Source organism: Trachurus japonicus, chromosome 7 (genome assembly GCF_045865225.1).
Source record: "Trachurus japonicus isolate A0001 chromosome 7, Traja_1.0".
Classification (NCBI taxonomy): Eukaryota; Metazoa; Chordata; class Actinopteri; order Carangiformes; family Carangidae; genus Trachurus; species Trachurus japonicus.
In genome coordinates, this window is record NC_140913.1 from 30,481,767 (window position 1) to 30,504,193 (window position 22,427).

The 22,427-nt window shown below is 42.1% G+C and overlaps 1 protein-coding gene across 1 annotated transcript; it reads right to left on the bottom strand.

The window, feature by feature from the left end:
* Positions 1-715: 715 nt before the first annotated feature.
* Positions 716-15,538, bottom strand: dnmt3ba (DNA (cytosine-5-)-methyltransferase 3 beta, duplicate a). The gene is made up of 25 exons (XM_085782805.1): positions 15,405-15,538; positions 14,989-15,134; positions 14,397-14,562; positions 12,514-14,273; positions 12,314-12,413; positions 11,690-11,749; positions 11,429-11,484; positions 10,933-11,079; positions 10,062-10,127; positions 9,798-9,947; positions 9,601-9,708; positions 9,014-9,143; positions 7,825-7,941; positions 7,692-7,736; positions 7,343-7,422; positions 7,083-7,195; positions 6,810-6,993; positions 5,692-5,776; positions 5,430-5,575; positions 4,471-4,561; positions 4,197-4,345; positions 3,995-4,080; positions 3,828-3,897; positions 2,739-2,857; positions 716-889 (listed from the first exon to the last, which is right to left on the bottom strand). The coding sequence occupies exons 1-25, from the start codon at positions 15,526-15,528 to the stop codon at positions 736-738; spliced, it is 4,452 nt and encodes a 1,483-aa protein (XP_085638931.1). The 5' UTR covers positions 15,529-15,538; the 3' UTR covers positions 716-735.
* Between the last annotated feature and the right edge of the window lie 6,889 nt (positions 15,539-22,427).

A 22,427-nucleotide genomic window follows, 5' to 3' on the forward strand; every position in this document is an offset into this window, starting at 1 on the left:
TAAACCGTTAATCAATAAAATAAATACAGTACAGAAAACAGTTGCGTCACAAAGAGATAAAAGATGCTAAAATGCTCCACTGAGCTGATGATGATTGATGACTTTCACATCCTATGTCTTAGTTTGATCCATTGTTAATCTCAAAATATTGATTATAGCAGATTGTTGACTTCATGAACTAATTAAAAACAATGCATGCAGGTAAAAACGCTGCAGATGTTTTAATCTCATGGTTGAGAAGTGATTTAAAAGATGTTTGTTCAGTCTCTAACGTAATTATCCTGGTTATCTATAAAATCCTGATCGATAAAAATGTGTCTGTTTTGTTACGTGTCGCTTCACTGTCAGCGAATCGTCATCATCATGATTTGAAGTGAACCAGCCTCTTGATACTGGAGGAGTGAGCTGGCGAACTGTCTGAGCTGCTTCACGCTACAGGCCCGCTACTGTTTGATCACAGCACCGTCGTTTATCAAAGGAAACCTGTAAAAAAAACAACAAAAAAAACTGAAAAGTGTCTGTGCCTGCTGGTGGTGGTGGTGGTTGTGGTATCGGTATCGGAGGGGGGATTAAAAGACGAAACGTTTCTACAAGTCAAAAAAACAGTAAAAATCCTACATGACGTCTGAACCAGCCGGTGATACGAGGAGGCAGGAGGAGTGAGGACTGGATTACCGCCGACGTGACGTGACGTGACGTGACGTGACGTGACGTGACGTGACGTGACGCTTCACCTCACAGTTGTTCACATTCACATTCAAAGTAATCCTTCAGCGGAGCGAAGAGGTGCCGGATGACGGGGACGCTCCAGGATCGACCCAGGACTCGCTGCCGCTGCATCCGGCCCATGTTGTTCACGTCCGTGTAGTGTTTGGGGAAGCCGAAGACCCTGGAAGAGTTCAACCACAAAAGAAATACTTAAGATACGAGTGATAAGGTAAGAGTGTGTTGAAACGTTACTCCAAAATGTTTCTCGGTATATTGTTTTAGAGAAGAGAAGAGAACAAGAGACATGAACTAACGACCCTTTTCCGCTGCATTTAACTCAAATATGCGCCCAAAAATAGATTGTGCGAGTAGAAAAAATAAAAAGGAGGACACGTGCGAGTACAGACTTCAACCCTTTCATTCGCATTTTGCTCCTAAAATAAATCCATACAAAGTGGATCAAACTGGAGTACGAAAACACAGAACTCTTGTGGTGAAAAAAACAAAAAGGTTCATTTAATCCAGAGAAACAACTGCTGATGCTGGTGCTGAATATGTTGATCTGCCTATTTTGTGATTTTTACAATCAGCCTGAGCCCATTACAACGCTTTCAAGTTGTTGTAGTGCGGGAAATTTGATCTGATTGTGTATTTTATTTTGAAAATTAACCGGGTGTTTCATTTTGTATTTTATATTTTGTTCCAGGATATTTTCAGCTGCTACAGTCTGACGGACAAGTTTATCACGCCACACACTAACACCCCATCCCCACCCCATTCATGCTTTGGAAAAGTCTTTTCAACAGCTGTATCTTATTTTGTACATTAAACCACTTTGTTTCTGTTTATTTCTCTCTCACAGAAATCTGATTTATTATGACTCCAACTTATCTATGAAATAATATCTTACATGCTTAAAAATGAAGACAATTTTGTCATAGAACAACGCAAAAAAATGTTGTTTTTGTTTTTAAACCACGCGTTTTAAACAGCTCTCTGTCCTTATCCATCTGGTCCAATGCTGGAAACACTCATCGACTCAATGTCGCTAGTTTTCTCGTTAGGATCCTTAGCGGGGTCTGAAAAAGTCAAACAGATCTCTGGTAGCTAGCTGGTGTCATGATGGGATAAATCATTTTCGAGGGACAACTCAAGCTTTTCCAGGACATTTGACGCACGACACAAGAATCAAACCCACTATTTTTAAAAACACACTGATCTGTTGTTATTGTTTCAGTGGGTTTAAACGGCTGCTGTGTAGAAAACTGTGATCTGTCGACGAGGTGCAGACGAGAGAGTTTTTGGAGGCTGAAGCGAGGATCCAAAAAAAAAAAAAAGAGAGGTAGACGGAGTGACCCCGCCCACGTTGAGGAGGAACTATGAAGTACTCAACTGTAATTGAAAATGACCAAAACCGAGTCGAGCTGTAACTGAAATGGAAAACATCCATACATGTGGAAATCAGCAGCAATTTTCTGTTCAGAGAAAATGTCAGCGCCGTCTGCCCCAGACTATTTCTCTTTTCTCTGTTTTGCATTTTTTCCATAAGTAGATACCAGCAGCAGCAGCAGCAGCAGCAGCAGCAGCGTTCAGACAGACGGACCTGGTCTGCATATTAAACACCGACCGACCAGAGCTGCTCTGTCTGTGTTTTAGAGTCTGTTCCATTCATTCGATAATGTTTGCAAAGAAAATATTGTTTGTAGAGAAACAGAGGAGTCACCATCTGAACTTTCCATTAGTCCTCTGCTCAGAACAGCTGCTGTCGGAGCAGGTGCTGCTGGCGGAGCGAGTGCGACCAGAACATTTACAAGACTCTGCTCAGCTTTTAAATATGTGACTAATTAGGCCAAACAGTTTCACACCGCCAGCTTTCATTTCGGCGTCTTTGTAGTAATTTCCGCTGGCTGTGGGTGGGGACTGTGGAGCGCAGCGGTTTGCAGACACAAAGCTTGACTTAATGAATACTAAACACGAGATTATACAAACAGTTATGTTTGCAAGAAAATGTTAATTTCTGGAATAATTACTGTTCCATCTCGGTGCACCACAGGTAGTCCTCTTTGCCATTCATGGAGACGGGTAGTGGGCCGCTCTTCCCCTGTCGGATGGAGTTGGTCTTTGTTGTGATGGTGCGGACTTTGTCGAACTGCAGGAAGAGACGACAAATCAGACTCAGTGAGCTTCAGTTTTCACACAGTTGCTTTAACGACTTCTTGGGGCCTTTTTTTTATTCCATGTAAAACGTTATTTAATACATGTTTAATGATCATACTGGCAAAAAGTATGATGGAAAGCCACAGGGGTGTAAAAGCCTCTGGGTTATTTGTAATTATACAGTTTTACAGCACTTTCCAGTGATCATTTTCTAATTTTTAAGAAAATATTTTTTACATTAAAGGAATAGTTCAGCATTTTGGCAAATTGGCCCATTGCCATAATCTCTGTAGTCATAGCAGTAGGTTTGTTACCTTTAATTGTCAGTGCAAGCTATTTTTAGAACGGCGGAGCAGAGCCGTGAGCTGCTCAGAGCTACGCTACGGAGGCTCGTGGGATTTCCCTCATCAAACTCATCAAATACACAATCCAACAACTCCAAAACGCTCTAGTGGACAAGTTGTGACCTGCACATTCACTACGCTATGAGATAATAACAGAACGTTACCAGACAGAGTTGTTTTAGAGGTAAATTCATGCAAAACCGCTGATGTGCGTTGCCTTCAGGGGCAGTTTTTCATCAAGCAGTCTCTGTATTTACCCGCAAAACAACTCTGTCTGGTAACGTTCTGTTATTATCTCATAGCGTGGTGAATGTGCAGGTCACAACTTGTCCACCAGAGCGTTTTGGAGTTGTTGGATTGTGTATTTGATGAGTTGGATGAGGGAAACCAAGAAATCCCACGAGCCTCCGTAGCGTAGCTCTGAGCAGCTCGCGGCTCTGCTCTGCCGTTCTAAAAATAGCTTGCACCGACAAATAAAGGTAATGAACCTACTGCTATGACTATAGCGATTATGGCAATGGGCCAATTTCCCAAAATGTTGAACTATCCCTTTAACACAACTTAAACCCAAATAAAAGCATAAAAAATGAATGGCTGGATCAAAATAAAAGCTTCTACCTTCGCCATGCGTCCGACCTCCAAACAATCCTGCAGAGCCACTTTGTCATCCAGTGACGTCGAGAGAGGCCTGAAGAGAAATGTAGACAAGAAGCTGAGCGTATACTGTGTGTTTCAAAGTGAGAATCTGCAGTAATAGAGAAGAACAACAGTGTGTTAGTGTGTACCTGTTCATGCCGGGAACGTTTCCCCAGAAGTAGCGCGCTCTGTGAGCAGGACTGACTTTCACCGCATCAATAAGAATCGGATTACACTGGGGGGAAAAAAAACAAAACAAAGGGTTTAAATAACGGGCAGTAAAACCTAACGCAGCCTGATCCCTCCAACCGGGCCCGACACGATAACACTCATCAATAATCAATCAATCACCTCAAGGAACCGGCAGATGTCTGATTTGTCGTTGGCGCTCATGAAGACCACGTTCTCAAAGAGCCAGAAGAACGGACGGTCGTCGCCCTCCTTCGGCTTCAACATGGTCAGGATGCGGTAGAACTCGAAGAAAAGCCTCCCGGTTCCCTCTGCAGCACAAACACAGATAAACACAGGCAGCGACGATTATTAAAGAAGATGAATTAATTGTGTGGAGCAGAGACGCTGTGACCTGCGGTGACCTCTGATTTTATGTAGCGTGGAAGCTGCATACCAAATAATCCTTTTCGAAGAGGGTTGACCATGGACAGGTCGTTACATGGGCTGCCTCCAATCAGAAGATCGAATGGACCCCACTCAGCCAGCTGCAACACAGACACAGACACACAGCTCATTTATAGTCTCTTTGGTGAATTATCCCTTTAGGTTTGTTTGTCAATCATCTACTCACCGTCATGCCAAGGAAGGGTTTGGAGAACTTTCAGAGTCATCAAAACGCTTTAGGAGTTCCAGGGGGGGTCCGGCTGGCGACCGGTTTTCATATAATGGCGGCGGATAGAGCTCACTTTTGAATCGTCCAAAACACACACTATGAAACATCCAGATACCTCCATACTGCTCGTCTGTACTGACCCAAGTGTCCTGAAGCCGCCACATGGAAAAGTTGTTCGGAAAAAATGTATGTGATCTCTGTTTTTATCCTTGTTGTAGCAGTAGCTCCCAGTGGCTCTGTTGATGTGTGTGCACATGCGCGAGAATTGCTGCGAGATGTTGGTTCGTCGTTGTAAACTATTGGATGTTTGATGTAAACACGGAAGAACATCTCGCGCAGCCACTGGGAGCTACTGCTACAACAAGGATAAAAACAGAGATCAAATCCATTTTTTCCGAACAACTTTTTCATGTGGCGGCTTCAGGACACTTGGGTCAGTACAGACGAGCAGTATGGAGGTATCTGGATGTTTCATAGTGTGTGTTTTGGACGATTCGAAAGTGAACTCTATCCGCCGCCATTATATGAAAACCCGTCACCAGCCGGACCCCCCCTGGAACTCCTAAAGCGTTTTGATGACTCTGAAAGTTCTCCAAATCCTTCCTTGGCATGATGGTGAGTAGAAAACTGGTGAATTATTGATTTTGGGTGAAGTATCCCTTTAACAAAATGAGTGCAGATTACTTTCAAGTGTTGTGTGTGTGTTTAATATGCACGGATCAACATCAGCTTGTACTCACGTGTTTCCTCGTGATGGTGCGAACGTCGTTGACGTACTCGATCTTCCCCTCGTGCTTGATCATCCCCACGGCGATCGAATCCTCACAAATCTCCGACGCGACGTAGCGCTGCATCTTGAAGCCCAGGTCTCTGAGCACCAGGTATCCTGTTGATGACGTCACAGGAGTTATAGGTTATTGATCGAAGGAATTCTGTGCACGTTTTGTCCAGACAAAGCAGCACAACGACTGAAGGAGTCTGTCTTGAACGCGACGAACTAACCTGTTGCAATTCCATCAAAGAGGGAGAGCACTTTCATTGGCCGGCGCTGGTCAGCCGGGATGGAGGGATAAATTCTGTGAGGCTCCTGTTATGAAAATGTAGAGAACAAGCAATTAATTAATACAGAAAATAATCAGTAAATGAATCAATAAAAAAAGTTGAAGAAGTTTCAGTTAACCCTTTAAACTTTTAATACAAGTAAGAAAAAAATGTTGCTTCGTCTCTTGCGGCTTGACGCACAGACCTCCTGAAAACACTGGCGGCTTAACTTTATTTCAATTTGATGTAAACAACTCATTTTAACTGTAATTGGGATTTTTATCTGATATTAATATTAGATAATACTAAAATTTTGTTAGTGACATGAACTGTCCTTACTCAGCTCCATCACTGTGGCTTCCTCATTTAGCTGTGACTGAGTTTCCAACTTATTGCATTTTTTAACAAAGTTCAGCCTCAAAATGACAGCGGAGTTGAATCAACATTTCTCTGACAATCAAGAAGAAGAAGAAAGGTGTATCTAATAAACAAACAACTGAGTTTACCCCTGCTGCAGCTTTTTCAGTTACTCCAATCCATTTTATTTATAAAGCACAATTTTGCTGTACAGTAAAGGCAAGGCAATTTTATTTGTATAGCCCGTTTTTAAAACAACAGTTTGTCTCAAAGAGATTTATATGGCATCATAACAACATCCTCTGCCCTTAGACCCTCACATCGACTGAGGAAAAGCTCCATAGAAACCCCTTTTTAACAGGGAAAAATCTGAGGTAAAATAAAAACCATAACAAAAAGACCAAATACTAAAGATAAAAGACAAAACAAAACATAATAAATTAATTATCTGTTCACCCCAGATAAATTATCTGTGCACATAAAATCAACAACCTGCGTAGTGTGAAAAGCCAAAGTAAAGCGGTGGGTTTTAAGAAGAGTTTTAAAATTAGACAGTGAGGAGTCCTGTCTAATGTGCAGCGGCAGTTCATCCCACGGTTTTGGAGCTGCAACAGAAACTGCAGGGATTCGTTTCTTAAAGATGAGTACAGTTGATATAAATCTAACCTGAGCTGTCCAACATGTGAACTAGAAATGTGGAGGAGGAGGAGAATCATACGTACAAACTCCATGGCGCTGTTGTTGACGAACAAGTCTTGAACCTTGATGCTCCAGTCCGGTCTCAGTTTGAGGTTTCCTGCGCACTGTGCCGGGCGACACATGTAGCAGTTCCAGGGATCAATGTCTTTCATCTTGTCAAAGGTTCCCGGGCCGACCAGGATCTCCAGGCAGTCCTTACAGAAACATCTGGGAGAGACGGAGGAGGACCATCACATGAATATGTGTTGTCATCGATAAAGAATGACGCTCTGTGAGAGGCCGTCAGTGTTTATTACCTGCAGCAGCTGGCGTTGCCACACAGAATGACCTCCTGGCCGCCGCAGCACACGGTGCAGTACGACTGGTAGCCGTCTTCGTCGTAGCGATACAGCGTTTCCGTGAAGTTCCCCTGCAAACAGTGACAATGCCGTTTCGCAGCGTTGGTGGTGTTAATGGCTGCTGTGTTTTCGGATGGAGGTTAGACATTTACAAACTGGGCTGGGATGGAGTAAAGCACACGTTGATGTAGAGAAAGATAAATCATAGATTAGATTACCTTGCACCTAAGACACAGACCGCCTTCAAACAGTGGATGCGGCACTTCGATCTCAGTTGATCCACAAGACAAACAAAAATCTGAAATAACAAACCATTACCTTAGAAATCAGACATTTCTCTTTAAAATCTTTGAGTCTTGTGTGATGTGCAAATCTTTGAGTCTTGTGTGATGTGCAAATCTTTGAGTCTTGTGTGATGTGCAACTGAGCTGTTGTGTGCTGCCGTCTTGGCCAGGTCACTCTTGGAAAAGAGGTTTTTAAATCTCAATGAGTTTTTTACCTGGTTAAATAAAGGATATTGATTGATTGAAAATACAAACTTTTCCTGTAGTCTCGCACAAAACATACCTTCAATCTTTTTGCCTTTCTCCTTGACCTTTGTTCTTATTGTTTCTGTGAAGGGAAATGTTAAAACAAATCACACACGGGAAAATAACAAGTGTTCACTCCCCTGCGAGCTTCTTTCCAAAATAACACTTACCTCTATTGTAGACGATAGCGGCTTGTTGTGCCTTATTTTTTAAAACGTATTTTCTTTTAGGTGGCGGCTGGTAGTCGGACTGGGTCGAGTCAGATGTGTCCTGATGTGCAGCAGAATCTGAAAGGTTGGGAAGAAAAAAAACCCACATTTTTTAGAAGTAATAACACAACAGCCTCAAACATGCAGCTCTCAACTGTCCAGATACATACAGTATGTTATTATCATCATCACAGTAAATTATGTCTCGGTAGGTGGCTGGCCTTAGCTAATAGGCATTTACCTTTGCTTTGATAACGTATCCCTAGGTTGTTGTAGGGCTTATGTGATGTGGGGGTGGATGGGGTTTATTTTATATTAGTTTATTGTCCTAACGTAGACCGATTCACTACGAACTGTACGTTTTATGAGCAGCAGCAGAAGGTCAGAGGAGCCAGCTAACTAACTAACTAACTAACTAACTAACTAACTAACTAACTAACCAGTTAATAGTGAATCATTACGTTTGCTTTTGTGAACTGACACATGCTGAGAGAAGGACGAACAACATTTTGTTTGTAGAAGGATGATGATGTTGTCGTGGCGGCAACGATAGAGATGTTGTTCAGAGGATACGAGCAGAGTTTTTTTTCTTTCCCGACTTGAGTAAGTGTTATAAATATGTGGAAAACCCTACTACGTTTACCTCCTAAATGACAGCTGTACTTTTAAAGCTTTTACCTGGGCTTTTAGGCGAGAGATCCTCCAGACAGGGACTGTTTTCACTGACTGATACAGCGGTGACATAAAAACACCGGCGAGAGCTGTATATGGTTCACAATCGCCCAAAACTTGCACTTTGACAACGTATCTTAATTCATGATCAGCAGGGAAATGACCAGTCCTTATTGCTGCTCTGTACAGACGTGTCGTTGAACAGATGTTTTAACCTCCAGCTGCGCAGGTCATGTAACTGAAAACTATGAATGATCTCTCTGTCTGCTTCTCTCTGATATCTCTGAACAGTTTATCCAGAAATAGGCTGATATTTGCTTTGAAACCAATGTCAATATTGCTGAAAACTCCATATTTCTTATGCCAGGAGCATGGCTGGGATGAACGCTTGTCAGGCATAGCAACAGTAACCAAAGGGGGCGGGGCTTAGCATGCACTGGATCAATATGCTTATTTGGGTTCATTAATGTGTATTTACCACGAGGTGTGAATCCTTCAGGTCCTGTCGGCAGAAATCCCTCGAAAGCCCAGTCCAGCATCAACTTGAGCTCTTTTTCCTTATTTCCTTCACCGGCAGCAAAAGACTTCCCACATCGCTCGCCGGCCAACTGCACAACACAAGCGTTGGTGAAACATTTCTCTCAAGTGACTCTGAACAATCTGCTTCACACCATGATACAAGAAACGCCTTCAATGTTCAGCCCTAATCGACAAAAGCCTCTGATACCATCATGTTTAAAAGGCTTTTACACGGTCAGACAGACTTCACACCTTATTTTGTTTGTTGTCTAATGAAGCTGGAATTACATTTGGCAAAAGATATAAAAACTGTGACATAAGATCTGATTAATACATTGTAGTTGAACAGACTGAACAGTGGAAAAGGGAAATTATATAAGATAATATTTTCTTGCTGAATTGATGAAATCCCCATAGAAAGAAGTAAAAGGAGATCGAAAGACTTTGAAGAAAATTACAGGAAGAGAAACTGCACAGATAAGCAGATGTGTAAATGTATCCTGAGGTGCTGCGAGATGGTTTGATTTTTGTGACACGGTCTCTTACCTCCATTATTTGGAAGATGGCGTCCTTGTAGACGGGCAAGCTGGCAAATGAATTTTTGCAGAAGCACTTAGTAAAGGCACTGAACGAGAGGAGGGCTTCTGTGTAGATCTGCAACACAAAACAATGATGATGTAAGAAACAAACAAACAAACAAACCAAAACTCCGAACATGTGACGTGTTTTCCAGTCATCCTCACCTCTGAGAACATCCCATCTCCGAACCACTCCACCTTGCGTATGCCGGGAGGAGATGACTTGGTTTTCCAGGGCATCACCATGCCGGGCCACCAGGAGAAGCCCTTCACTTTCCCCCAGATCAGCTCCCCCGTCAGAAAACCTTTCCCGTCCTGCAGACATCCAAACACAAGACAACCAGTCATGACACAGAACTACATTCTCACCTACAGACACAGAAGATGACTCCTTTGACACGACGTTGAATCGTGAGCTTCTCCCTTCACCTGGTAGGCGCGCTGTTTCCGTCGTCCTCTCGGTGTGGATTTACTGGACGGTGGCGACTCTTCTGGCTGAAAGGCGACCACAATTCAAACACAATGAAGGTTTGTGTGTGTTTATCAGTGAACAGACAGTTACGTAACCTCATTGGATGGTAAGTTTAGGGTAAAGGTTTCCAAATGCACCACCAATCACTTATCACCAAATAATCACTGTGCATGATAATTAATTTCAGATGACATGGAGGTGAGAATTTATTAAAAACAAAAAGCAAGGCAGGGCCTCATCACTGTGAAGGAATTAACATTCACTTTGTTCACAGAGGCAAATTGGAAAAATCCAATAACAAACAAGAAAACGTCTTTTTAAACTGACTGAATTTAAACATAGATGCCAGTGTATTGTTTCTGACTTGTAGAACTTTTTTTTTGTTATTTCTAATCTGATTTGGCGCCAGGTGAACAAAGCCAATGATTAATCTGGAGTGAAGGTGTGTTAGAGTTAAAACCGGATTCTGATAGCTGGTTCAGTTTTTCATTTTTTATTCGCTGAACTTGAAGGCAACTCTCATACAAAGTGTTTTTGTCAAAGCATTTTTGACAGCTGCCACTCAGTCGTCTCACACAATAGATGTGCTTCGACTGTGAATGTAAGATTAACTGTAAGAAATGCAACTAGAGGTGTCAGTAAATATTATTTTCTTTATTTAAATTAATTTTCAGATTAATATTCTGATTTGCCTGGAAAGGAAAAGTGTGAATACTCCTGTTACAGCTTCACACAGTCACACCGTTGTGCAGGAGGTTGTTTCAGAAGGCAAAGAGGCCTGTCTCGTGACAGAGTATTTTGGCAGTAAGTATACGCGAGTACACCTACCACCTCATCTTGAGACTCCCGATCATTTTTGCCGTCCTTATCAAGTACAGGTTTGGACCAGGTGTTACCACCAGCCTGAAACACTGTACGGGCCTGTGGCTTCTGGCGCAAGCTGCTCTCCCAGCCATAACATCCCCTACTGGTCCCCTGAGAGAAACACACTCCCATTACACACTGGAATACCGTGCACATGCAAATGTTACTCTAAAACACTCACATACCTCCATAAAGGCAAACTGCACCTCATCATAGCACGGGTGCAAAGAGTAAAGAAGCGAGGAAAAGGGGATGTTAGTAGGTGGGAAGGGTGGAAGAGTGGAGGATTCATTTCACTAAAGCAGCAACTTAGAACTTTTTATGAAGCCAAATATGATTTACGCTGGTCCCGGCTCTCAAGTCTTTAACTTTTTTAACCAAGTTGCTTGTTTTCAGTGAAGATGTAGAAGATCGAGAGACTAAAACAAAGACAGAGAGGAAAGTTTGGGAAGACTCTTACCTCTTTGGAAAGGGCACCGTTCTCTCCAGATGTACCATCATATCCATTCGGTAAATCTTTGGGGAGAGAGAGAGAGAGGAAACAAAGAAGCAGAGTAGCGCAGCGAGTTTTAGTGTAAAGAATGATCAAACTGACAGCATTTTTTTTTTAAATACAGCAAGATTTATTAAATTCATTTACAGAATGAATGGAAAAAGTACACTTCAATTGTATAAATTCTGGAAATAAAACATTATAGAATAGAAATATAGTTTTTCTTACCTTTGATCTTTACAAGGCGAACTTCACATGGCTTCACTACGATATCAAGGCCGTTAAGCTCTGCAGAAGACGGATGTCAACATAAAAGTATATTATTACACAGTAGAATGTATCATATGAAAAATGGTTATAATTTCATGAAAAGTGGTTTATTTATCAGATTATTACTTGAGATAAACATTTAGGGGGAACTATGCAAGTCTGGTCGCTTTTCCTCTGTTTTGCTAACCCTCCTCTCAGCCATGTGCATTTGTTTACAACGAAGTGGGAGAAAAATCAATCAACAGAGTGGTAGATAATGTTATTTATTATATACCATGTTACCATGTGTATATTTGTGTAGTCTTATCTGTCATAAACAAGAGATTGCGGGTTACGGAGCGCGTTACATTGTTTGTGCCGCAGAGACGAGAGCTGGGACACCGGGTCGGAGGCTCTGGTTGGTTTTCAGCCAAGAGACGCTAGGTGGAAGGCAGAGAGCCTCCATTCTCCCTCGTAAAAAGTTACATGCCATTTATTAAACCATCACAATTACTCCAAAGCTGTTTAATTAAACTAAAAATCCTGCATAGTTCCTCTTTAACTTGTTTTATTTTCTTGGTGAACCATCTCTCTTCTTCTTACCTTTAGTGTCAGAGTGATTGCTGTCAGATGTGGCTTCGCCCTCACTTTCTGTTAAGGCTTCACTCTCAGACAAAAGTGCAGGACCCTTATTCTCTAAGGCCTGACCAAACAAAATACAGAAAGTGCACAAAAATTAATTAAACATGAAACAAAAACTTCACTGCGATATAATTCTCTCATCTGCTATTGTATTTACATACCTGAGTAAAAACTTGCTGAGTGTCAAGCGAAGGACAGGGGAGCGCCAGCAGGGTCAAAACAAGCTTCCTGAAGGCTGTCAGCTTGGTGTCCTTCAGTACGCTGGACCAGTGTTTTTCCAGTGAAGCCTCTGCTGGTTGGTCCTTCTCTCCATCTCCATCTCCATCTTCACCTTCACCTTTTCCCTCCCCAGCCAGCTGATACTCAAGGAATTCCTGTGTGAGCTGTTTGACCTCCTCGAGGGAGCTGCAGATTCCCAGCTTGGCTCCGAGTTCCCCTACTGCTTTCCCTGTCACTTTGAGCCTGCTCTGGGGATTCAGCAGCTGAGCTATGCTCCTCAGCAACCTGCAGTCGCTCAGAGGCAGCTCCTCTGAAATGCAACATGTGAGTGCGATGTAGAAAGGCAGCACCTCCTCTTTTAACAGTGACAGTGCCTCTGCAGCCTCAGACTCCTTCATCAGGTTTTCCACTGCTTCCCCGCCCAGATAGAGTTCGGGGCTTGACAGGTGGAATTTCTTGTTCCTAAGGATTTTGGCGTCGCGTTCCTTGAGGAAGCGAGCAGCAGCTTGAGGATGTAGGAAGTATGAGGTGTACGTGCCAACCAGGTTACTGGCTTCCTCTAAGATGTGTAGCAGTTCAGCTCGGGAGCCTCCCTCCTGTGTTTCCAGATGCTTTTGGAGACTTAGCAGCGGCTTTAAGGCCTGCTCCAGGAACATAAACGTTGCCCTGACTTTGGGATCCTGCAGCTGGGAGCAGATTAATTTGGCTTTGTCGTCATCCTTCTCACAAGAGCTGAAGTACGATATAAGATCTGTCCATATTTCCAAGACTTTTGTCACTGATTTGCAAAAGTTAAGGCAACTGGTGTTGATAGAAAATGCCGGACTGTCCGCGGTGGTGACATCTGAGCCAAAAAGTGCCTTGAGGTTGTCATTCTTCGTGGAGCAGGAGGAGTAGTGGGCATGGATGTCTGCCATCAGTTCTTGGGCCTGATTGGAGAGTTGCTTAACCCCTGCATGGCAAGCAGCGTCGGCGGTGGTGTAAAGCCCTCCTAAGACTGTTATGTTTGGGTTGAGTTCCCTGAGCTGCGAGCAGATCTCCTCCGAGGCCACACCAGGACCGCTGAAATGTGCAGCGACCAGGTTGTCTGCTGGTAACCGAAATTTCTTCAGGGTCTCCACCACTTTTCTGGCAGTTTGGTCTCCTGCACCGTCCACTGACTGAAAAGCATCCAGAAACTGGATGCGGTGCTTGCAGGCTGCAACATCAAAAAACCCAACAAGGACCACAGAGACGGTCTCGTCCTTCCCTCCGGTTACCCCACCATAAATGTATACGCAGTAAGGAGTGTGCCGGCATACAGATGTAATATTTTTGGGGTACTGCATCCCCAGCTTGCGACGTGCAAAAAATCTAGTCACCTGTTGAACTTTGGCGGAGCCATTGTGACAGTGTTTGTTGATAAATCGAACGGCTGCATCACTACAGGACACCGGTTCAGCGCGCTGTTTTTGCTTTCTTGCTTTCTTGGCAATTTGAGCATTCTTCTTGTGTTTCTTCGTTACCCCGTGTCGCATAACTTCAACCAGGCCTTTGTGATATGTGTTCAGGTTTCTGGCACAAGTGCGGCAGTAGGTGAAGGTATCTCCAAGGGTACTACGTTCAGCCCAGCTAAAAGTTTCCTTCCACTCATCACTGTACGGGAATTTGTTGTTTGTTCCAGTGCCGTTCTCTTCCGTTTCTGAATCCAATTTAGATTTCACTGACAAACAGAGACAAAGAGAAAAGATAATCAGTACACAAGTGCAGTAGATGTGATGACTGACACACACTACATGGCAATATGTTGGCAGCAAATTAAGAAGGATGAGAAACTAAAACTTACCTGCTAATGAAGGAATAAAACCTTGGCTGATAACACGGCCGTTCCGAGCTTTCACAGGGTCGTATTCTGGGCTTGTCGTGTTTTCATTGCAGAAAACTTTGAACCACTTGAGCATTTCAAAGTTGCTTTTAAAATCCCCTTTTATAAGCTCCTCAACTGGGATGGTCTAAATCAAGAGATAAAGAAGAGAGAAGTTAATATGACAGCTCTGATTAACAGGGAAACAGCATTTGGATCCCAAAGAAGAAATCCACCACTTGAAAATAATACATAAATAAATAAATACACTTTCACTTGAATACACATTCTTATAGTGAAGAAGGTATCTGTGATTCAAAGGAACAGAGAGCGTTGCAATCATTTAGTTGCCATGTAAATCAGTTGATGCACCAGGAAGTCACTGCTCCTGGCACTACATTTGCCTACATTTGCATTACATCATATATCACTGTGATGTACAATTTAGTCTAAGATGTGCATGCAAAAAACATTTGACAACCCTTTTACTGCTCATCATAAATAAGACTTTGGAAACGCCTTTCTTTTTCCTAGAGAAATGTAACAGAGAGGTAAAACAAAAAAGAGAGCATACCCTTGTGATGCCACTCTTGCTGAAGGCTTCTTGGAGGAGACTGTAGTTGTGCTTGTAGTCATCCTCACCTTGTGCATCAAACTTCACCTTGGTCATGTCGACAGAGCCTGGTATGACCCAGTCCATAAACTGACAGTGGCATGCACCTGTGGGATCATACATAAATTAAAAACCATTAAGAATGTGTGAAAATAGTTTTGTTTTTCTTTTTGCGATTGTTTTCTTTTTAGTAGCAGTGGGAATAATGTGAGCTGTGAGCAGCCATGGCCGTTCTAGCCAAGTCCTCATTTTACAGATTACTATGGTTTTGCTTGTACAAATCATTCCTGGATTTGCTGTCTGTTGTGTCAATCATTTTACCTTGCTGCTTCACAATAAAAGTGTAGCCCCATATTAAAGATTTTACAGTGACTCACCTGAACCCATCTCCCGCACATCTTTGAAGTCTGTCTTTAGCGTGCTGTTAATCCAGCTCACCAAGGAAAAGCGACTGGTTTTATCCCGGGAGGAGTTTGGAGTCACAACTACTGTAGTTGCCATCTTGTAGCTCTCTGGGAAAGAAAACAATAATAATCAAGTTTTTATAAATGATGGTTAAGTTATGGTTACTTTATTCAACACTACCATGTTATTATACATTTAACACATTTTAAACACAGTCCTTTGAATGTACAACAAATATAAAATCTGGATGTTTTGTTCTGTGACTCAGGGCACAGAACAAAACAGCATTGGCTTTTGATCATCCTGTCCACACCCTGTCCACACCATAATACACTTACTTTGAACTTCTTTGCTCAAGTGTTTTGCGTTGTAGAGCTCATGGCCACATTTTGAAGATACACAAGTCAAAAGTCCCAGCCCCTTTCCTCAGACTGCTCTTGAAGCCATGGGTGACATTGTACATGATTGGATGGTGTTTTTTGGTGCTTGTTCATTCCCCAGGCAAGTGATTTATTTACTTTACTTTCTAGCAGATTTGTATAAAAAATGCTCCAGAATAAGATCTCCAACCCAACCTTTAATGTTTTTATTTTGTAATGTCAGATTTATTTGTCAAAGAGCTTTGCTGGACCTTGGGTTGCACATGTTTTCCACACCTTATACTCTGTGACCCATTGCCACCACCATCACTGTAGTTATTTCACTAGTCCCTTGAAAGAACTTTTCACATTTTTGCTCAGGAGAAAAACAGGGGTGTCAGCATTGCCAAAGCTCGTGTGTAGTACCCTCTTAGCCCATGGCTGACTCTTCTAGGGGTGGGGGTGGTGGATGACACGCTGCCTAATCCCCCTATTGTTTTACTGACTGTGTTGGGTAGAAGCTGGGTGTTCCCCGTCTGTCAAAATAATCTTTAGCTTTGTTTGTGTTGTTTGTGTCCAAGCGTTTTCTGATCATCAATACACGAAGACAACGAGCTGTGCTAAAGCTGACTTGCTGCAGGACACTTGCCCAGCCATGCTGCTTGCTGTCTGTTTCTCCTCCCCTTCTTCCTCAATGTATAGAGAGAGAGTCTCAGTGAAATCTCGCGTTGCCTACATTTTTTGCCGCGAACCGCTGTACAACTTTCACTGAAACTCCAGCTTTAACACGCGACCCGGTTGATTAAGTAACAGGGAAACAAATACTACACACACCACGAGCGAAGTTACACCTTGACAAACTCGCACCGACCGGCATGTGCATTTTTAATATTTAATTTTCTCGGTTTACTCCAGTGTTTTCTCATTTATCATGCACCGAGCAGCAGCTGTAGGCTGTGGTTTCACATGTGGGACGCTGGCTTGCTTTCTTCCTTTTATGTAAAATGTATAATATTTATAAAAGGAGCAGATATGTCAAAGCGATACAATCACGTCGTTCGGGGGGGAAATGTTATAATTACGGTCGACTACTAGCTCATATGCACGTTATTACAATAGCCGGCAAAAACACACACACACACTGGAGTCAAATCTCTTTCTACAATAGCACATCGGAAGCCAGACCCTATGGGGTTAGCCGAGGGTTTGTATGAGCCGGTCTTTCTCTCTCTCTCTTTGTGTTTTGTTGTGTACGGGTGCAGAGGGGTTGGTTGGATCCAACAAACCGGGATAATCACAACTGTAACAACAGATACCATCGATATCAAGTGCTATAATATGAAAAACAAAAAAAAGTCTCGGCAGGAAGCCGAGCTGGTGTTGTGTAATAGTATATATACATTACGAGTACATTACGAGTGACTCACCTCGGCCCAGCCGTCCCCACTGAACAAATGAACGTCCTGACTCTTCTCTCTTCGCTCGCTCCTTCGTCAGAAAGGCAGACCGGTTCGTGTGACGTCGCAACCAGCGAGAGCCATTGGACGAAAACGCGGGGAGGCTTTGCCTGTCCCGAAACGAGGGGACTGCGTTAGCTACTGAAATATACACCAAACCCGTACGTCCTGCCGAAGAGTACAAGCACTAAAGCTGCCAAAAAAAAAACATAAATCGACGAGAAATATAGTTGCTAGCTATTCGGTTTAACCCTTAAAGTTAGCTTCATACTGATACTGAATCCCCGACCATATGACATAACGTTATAAATATACATCGGCCGTATTTCTAAAACAACCTACAGTGTATTTGAGAAAACGCACCCGTACCATTGTTTAAATTAGTATAGATATAAGGATCGTTATCGACGAATAAAATCACATAAATGATATAAAAACAACAACTTGCTGCTGTTGTTTATCGCCAATATGGCGGCGGGGTAGACGACAGCGGTGCGAACCTAAAATGGAATCAACACCGCCGATGTTGGCCGAATTAGCATTAACTTACACTAGTTCAGTCGAGTTAAGTTTCTTGGGGGGGAGGGGGGACGCGAGGGGTGACTTACATGAGTCGAAAATAAGTTCTAGTTCGAGTTTTTAATTTTATTTTTTCCCCCAGCCCATATCACTTTAGAGCCGCATCGCAGACACGGGAGGTGCCAAACTTTCACAGTTTCAGCTGGGCGACAACTTCGGGCGTTGACGCAATGCTGTCAAAACAACAACAACAACAACAACAACAACAACAACAACAACATATTGGCCGTATTCCTAAACCAACCTACAGTGTAATTGAGTAAACGCACCCGTGCCACTGTTTAAATTGGTGTAGTATAGATATTACGATCTTTATCGACAAGTAAAATTAGATAAATTATATAAAAACAACAGCAACTTGCCCCTGATCTTTGTCGCCAATATGGCGGCGGGTAGACTGCGGCACTACGAACCTAAAATGGAACCAACGCCGTCGACGTTCAGTTGGCCGAAATAGCATCATGTGTAACCCTGTTCGTACACGAGTCGAAAATTAACCCGGGTTTGTCGGGTTTTTTCTATCCCAAATCACCTTAGAGCCACATTGCAGGCAGGGAAGATGGCCACCTGTCGGCCGTTAATGCAAAGCTACTGTAGCTTGCCATGTACGCATTCTAAATCCGTTTCAACACGTCACGTTGCCACGGTGACACGTTAAATGTAACCGTTAAAATTAATATCCTCCTGTATCGAGGTGATTAAAATTTGGACATAAAACACCAACGCCACCATGATGACATGGGGAGCATGCATGTTATAGGTAAGCTACCATGTACACCGGGACAATCTTAAGTTTCTTATGCCAACATTTTCGTTTGTTGATAAGCACTGTAACAGGAAAACTCAACTTTCATATTATGCACTCGGTCGGTAATGGCGGCCGTATCTAAACGGCTCTTGCCTGTTGGTTTCGGGCATGGTTTCGGGCCTACTTCTCCACTCCCTCTCCCACACGGTGCTGTAACAGTGTAATGGCGGCTCGGCAAACCGGCAGGTGGGAGGGGTTAGAGCACGAAATGGCTCGCAACAAAGACGAATTTGTTTCAATTAAACCGAAATAAGATCAACCACTGATGGAAACATCGCCTTGAAACCAAAGTCCTTCTTCTCATATTAGAACGTCTCTGTTGAAACCAAGTATAAATAGCAAGCGCAGTTGATATCGGCCATGTTGTGGCGATTTGTGAAGTTGTCGGCAGGCACCGTGAAGCGAGCCATTTCAACATAGTAGAAGGGAATAAGTGACTCTGAAGCAAAATGTTTGTCCGCCGATAAAAGCGGAAGTTCGACATAATAGTTTGCGCAAACACAACTGTCTTTTAAAACTTAACAATTCCTCCTCAGTTGACAGAATTAAGAAGCCATGTCTAGCAGAAAACGAAACGACCGAGTTACAACAAATAGGCTATAACAATGCGTTGCATCTCACATTAATTTTATGGAAAGGACAATAGCCTACTGTTGGCTACATGCACCCCCGCTTTTTATTGTGATGAATACCCTGCAAATTTGGGTCTAAAATCGGTAAATACATTATTAACAAATGTTAGGTTATAGGTCATAAACCATATTAATGGGAACAATCTGGGTTGCCAGGTAGCCTATATCCAAAGCTCTTCTAATAAAACAATTAACTAGTAAGATAGCTTATAGACCTAACCCTCTTAATAAAGTTTATTTTCTTTTATTTGTAATATATAGGCTATATAGACCATTATGTACTTGAAGTATAATATATTGTAACAAAGAGTAATCTTCATGGCACTCTCTGATTTTGACTGTTGATATAGCTATATTAACAGCTCCTACAATGTGATTACTGTAATAGGCCTACTGAAAATCACAGATTGTCCCTGCCTGTTTTTGAATGACAACACCATTAGTTCAAGCATTTTTGATGCATGTGGTCTGTAGTCTTGTGAGTGTTCAGCCACACCAGTAGTGGCCAGCAGTGGGGTCACAGGGGTCAGAGGAGTCTTCTTTTGTCTGACCACCTCTCCCACCAGCCCTTCCTCCCAAAGCACAGAGTCACCAGATTGGAGAGAAATAAAACAAAGACGATGGATGTTCACTTTTCTTAGTGTCATCAATATCTAGGGATGGGTTAGCGTTAGGGTTAGAAAATGTGAATATAATATGTGGGCTCTGATGAAAAAAGTTGGGCTATTTCAGAAGAGATTGAAAGTTGATGTTGAGGTTTTTTTTGTTTGTTTTTTTTTAGGTTAAAAGGTCACACAAAGGAATTCAGGAGTCTTAACTGCAACCATACTTTCAAAAGGAGAAAGAAACCCACCATAAATTCCACTGGTGAAAAGCTTGAATGACAGGTTTTAGTGAAGTCCAATAAGAAAGCACTGGTTCAATGTAGGCTATACATTTTCTAGCCTGTTGTAACATTTCTTCAGGTGTTAATCTCATCATGGATAACAGCTCTGATCTGAATACACTGACATGAGGCCATGAGCAAGTTGTTGGGGTTCAACTATTGCAGACATAGTTTAGCCATTTCTGCGAATAATTAACTCTGAGTAGAGAGCACATGACCCCCCAACTCAAAACACTGGAGCACTTTCATTTCTTCTTTGCCATTTGATCTGGTGTGACCGCCTATCTGGATTTGTGATTGAGTCAGTAATTGATTTTAGCCTTGCAAGTTTGCATCTCCCGACTTGATGGAAATTGGATGGAAATAGCAGCACAGTTGAGTTAATCCTATAATATCAAGGTGTAGGAAGGGAAACTGTCACTGTTTTGACATGTGGGCACAGAGGAAAGAATGAAAAGGTGGTGTAACAACAAGAAAGAGAAGTGTGAAAGGAGGAAGGAGAGAGATTTCTGTGATGTGTAGAAACAATGGACTGAGTGTGTGTTGGCCAGATGTTATAAGGATAAAGCTTTATTTTTTACCATGAATATGAGAAATTCAGTTCTTTCTAGTAAAGAAACAACAAAAAACGTGAGACCAACATTGGCCATGGAGCATTTCTACATCATCCAATGAGAGCAGTCATGTGAGTCCTGTTTCTGTTTACCTCAGAGTCAATCGGGACGAAAGACATAATATTACAAAAAACCCCGTACAGTGGTTTTTGCACAAGCTTTTAAACTCGCTTGTTTGAATGGACTGTGTTTAACATTTCATTGTTGTCTGAAATACCAAGGCCACATCACTGCAGCTCTTTGAATCTTGTCTCATTCTCTGTAGTGACTCTTTCTCTCTCCAAAAAAAAAGAAAAAGAAGAAGGAATCACAGTGGCTGATCACTGGTGTTTTAATGACACATGCACACATAAAACGACACAAGTGTCCAAATGAAGTTTCCACTGAAAACCTAGGTTTATTTCTTTGATTTTCTATTGTTGAAAACCAAACAAAAGACGAAATTCTTTGCAAACAAAAAGAAAACAAACACATTTCTCAAAACAATTAACAAAAAACAATACACCATGGCACAGCATAGTCAAAAACTGTGTGCTTCTGATCAGCAACATCTGCAATAGCCTACACACTGCAAACACTCAAAATCTTTCCAAGAATATTTGTCTTATTTCTTGTCAAAATGTCGAATTTCTAGTCAAAACTAAACTCTTTTCACTTAAAATAAGACTCATCACCTAAAAATGAACCTGTTTTTAGATAATTTTCATTTGTTTCAAAAATATTTTCGCTTGAAATAAGTAGAAAAATCTGCCAATGAAAGCAAGATTTTTGTGCTTGTAATAAGAAAGAAAATCTTGCTCCACTATCAGATTTTTCTACTTATTTCAAGTGAAAATATGCTTGAAAGAAGTAAAAAGTGTCTAAAAACAAGCTACTTTTAATGTGGTGAGTCTTATTTTAAGTAGCCTATTATGGGATTTGTTTTGACTATAGAAATTACATTTTGACTAGAAATAAGACAAATATTCTTGGTAAGATTTTGAGTTTTTGCAGTGCACTTCACGCTAATTGTGTATGAACTCACATCATAGGAAGCTCACCAAACACAACACAAATAATGATAAATGCAAAAATGTCTCATACATTCTTAAAATCCACAAAACAGTCTCCAATTGAGTGTGTTTGCTCAAACCTGTATGGTCTGAAATGCTAAAATATTTTAAATGAAAAAAAAAACTAAAAACTAAAGGTAGGTTGTTAAGCAGTTTTCGCAGTAACATCGTGAAGACTTTTCCCTTTCTCGTCTTTGAAAACAGTGACCTAGCACTCAGAAACTCCTACTCCCAATTAGCACAAGCAGTTAAATCACCAACACCCATCACAACAGCAATCATTTTATTCCAACATATGTTGAGAGGAGCGGCTAAAAATAAGTTTTCTTAAACCACTTCTGTGTCATGTGGTGTGGGCAGAGAGAGCACAGTGCAACAAGTAGGTAGTAGATCAAGAACAAGGAAGGAAAGTCTGAGGAGAAGGAGAAGGAGAAGGAGAAGAAAAACAGAGACAAAGGTCAGTGGGAGTATTTTAGAGGGTAAGGCTTAGAGAGGACAGAGCCTGACAGGTGCAGTCAAATGTGTCACACAGCCATGGCGAAGTGGATGTCAGTGCAGCCGTGGGGGGCCACAATAAGCATGTCACAGTCAATCAGGGAGGTGGGATA

Excerpts from the sequence above, each read along its gene's own strand:
- dnmt3ba (XM_085782805.1), bottom strand. The coding sequence starts at position 15,528 with ATGGCAACTACAGTAGTTGTGACTCCAAACTCCTCCCGGGATAAAACC. Across the intron at positions 5,777-6,809 it reads ACAACAGCGCCATGGAGTTT|GAGCCTCACAGAATTTATCC; the intron begins GTACGTATGATT and ends TTTTCATAACAG. Across the intron at positions 890-2,738 it reads TGGTGCACCGAGATGGAACA|GGTCTTCGGCTTCCCCAAAC; the intron begins GTAATTATTCCA and ends GAACTCTTCCAG.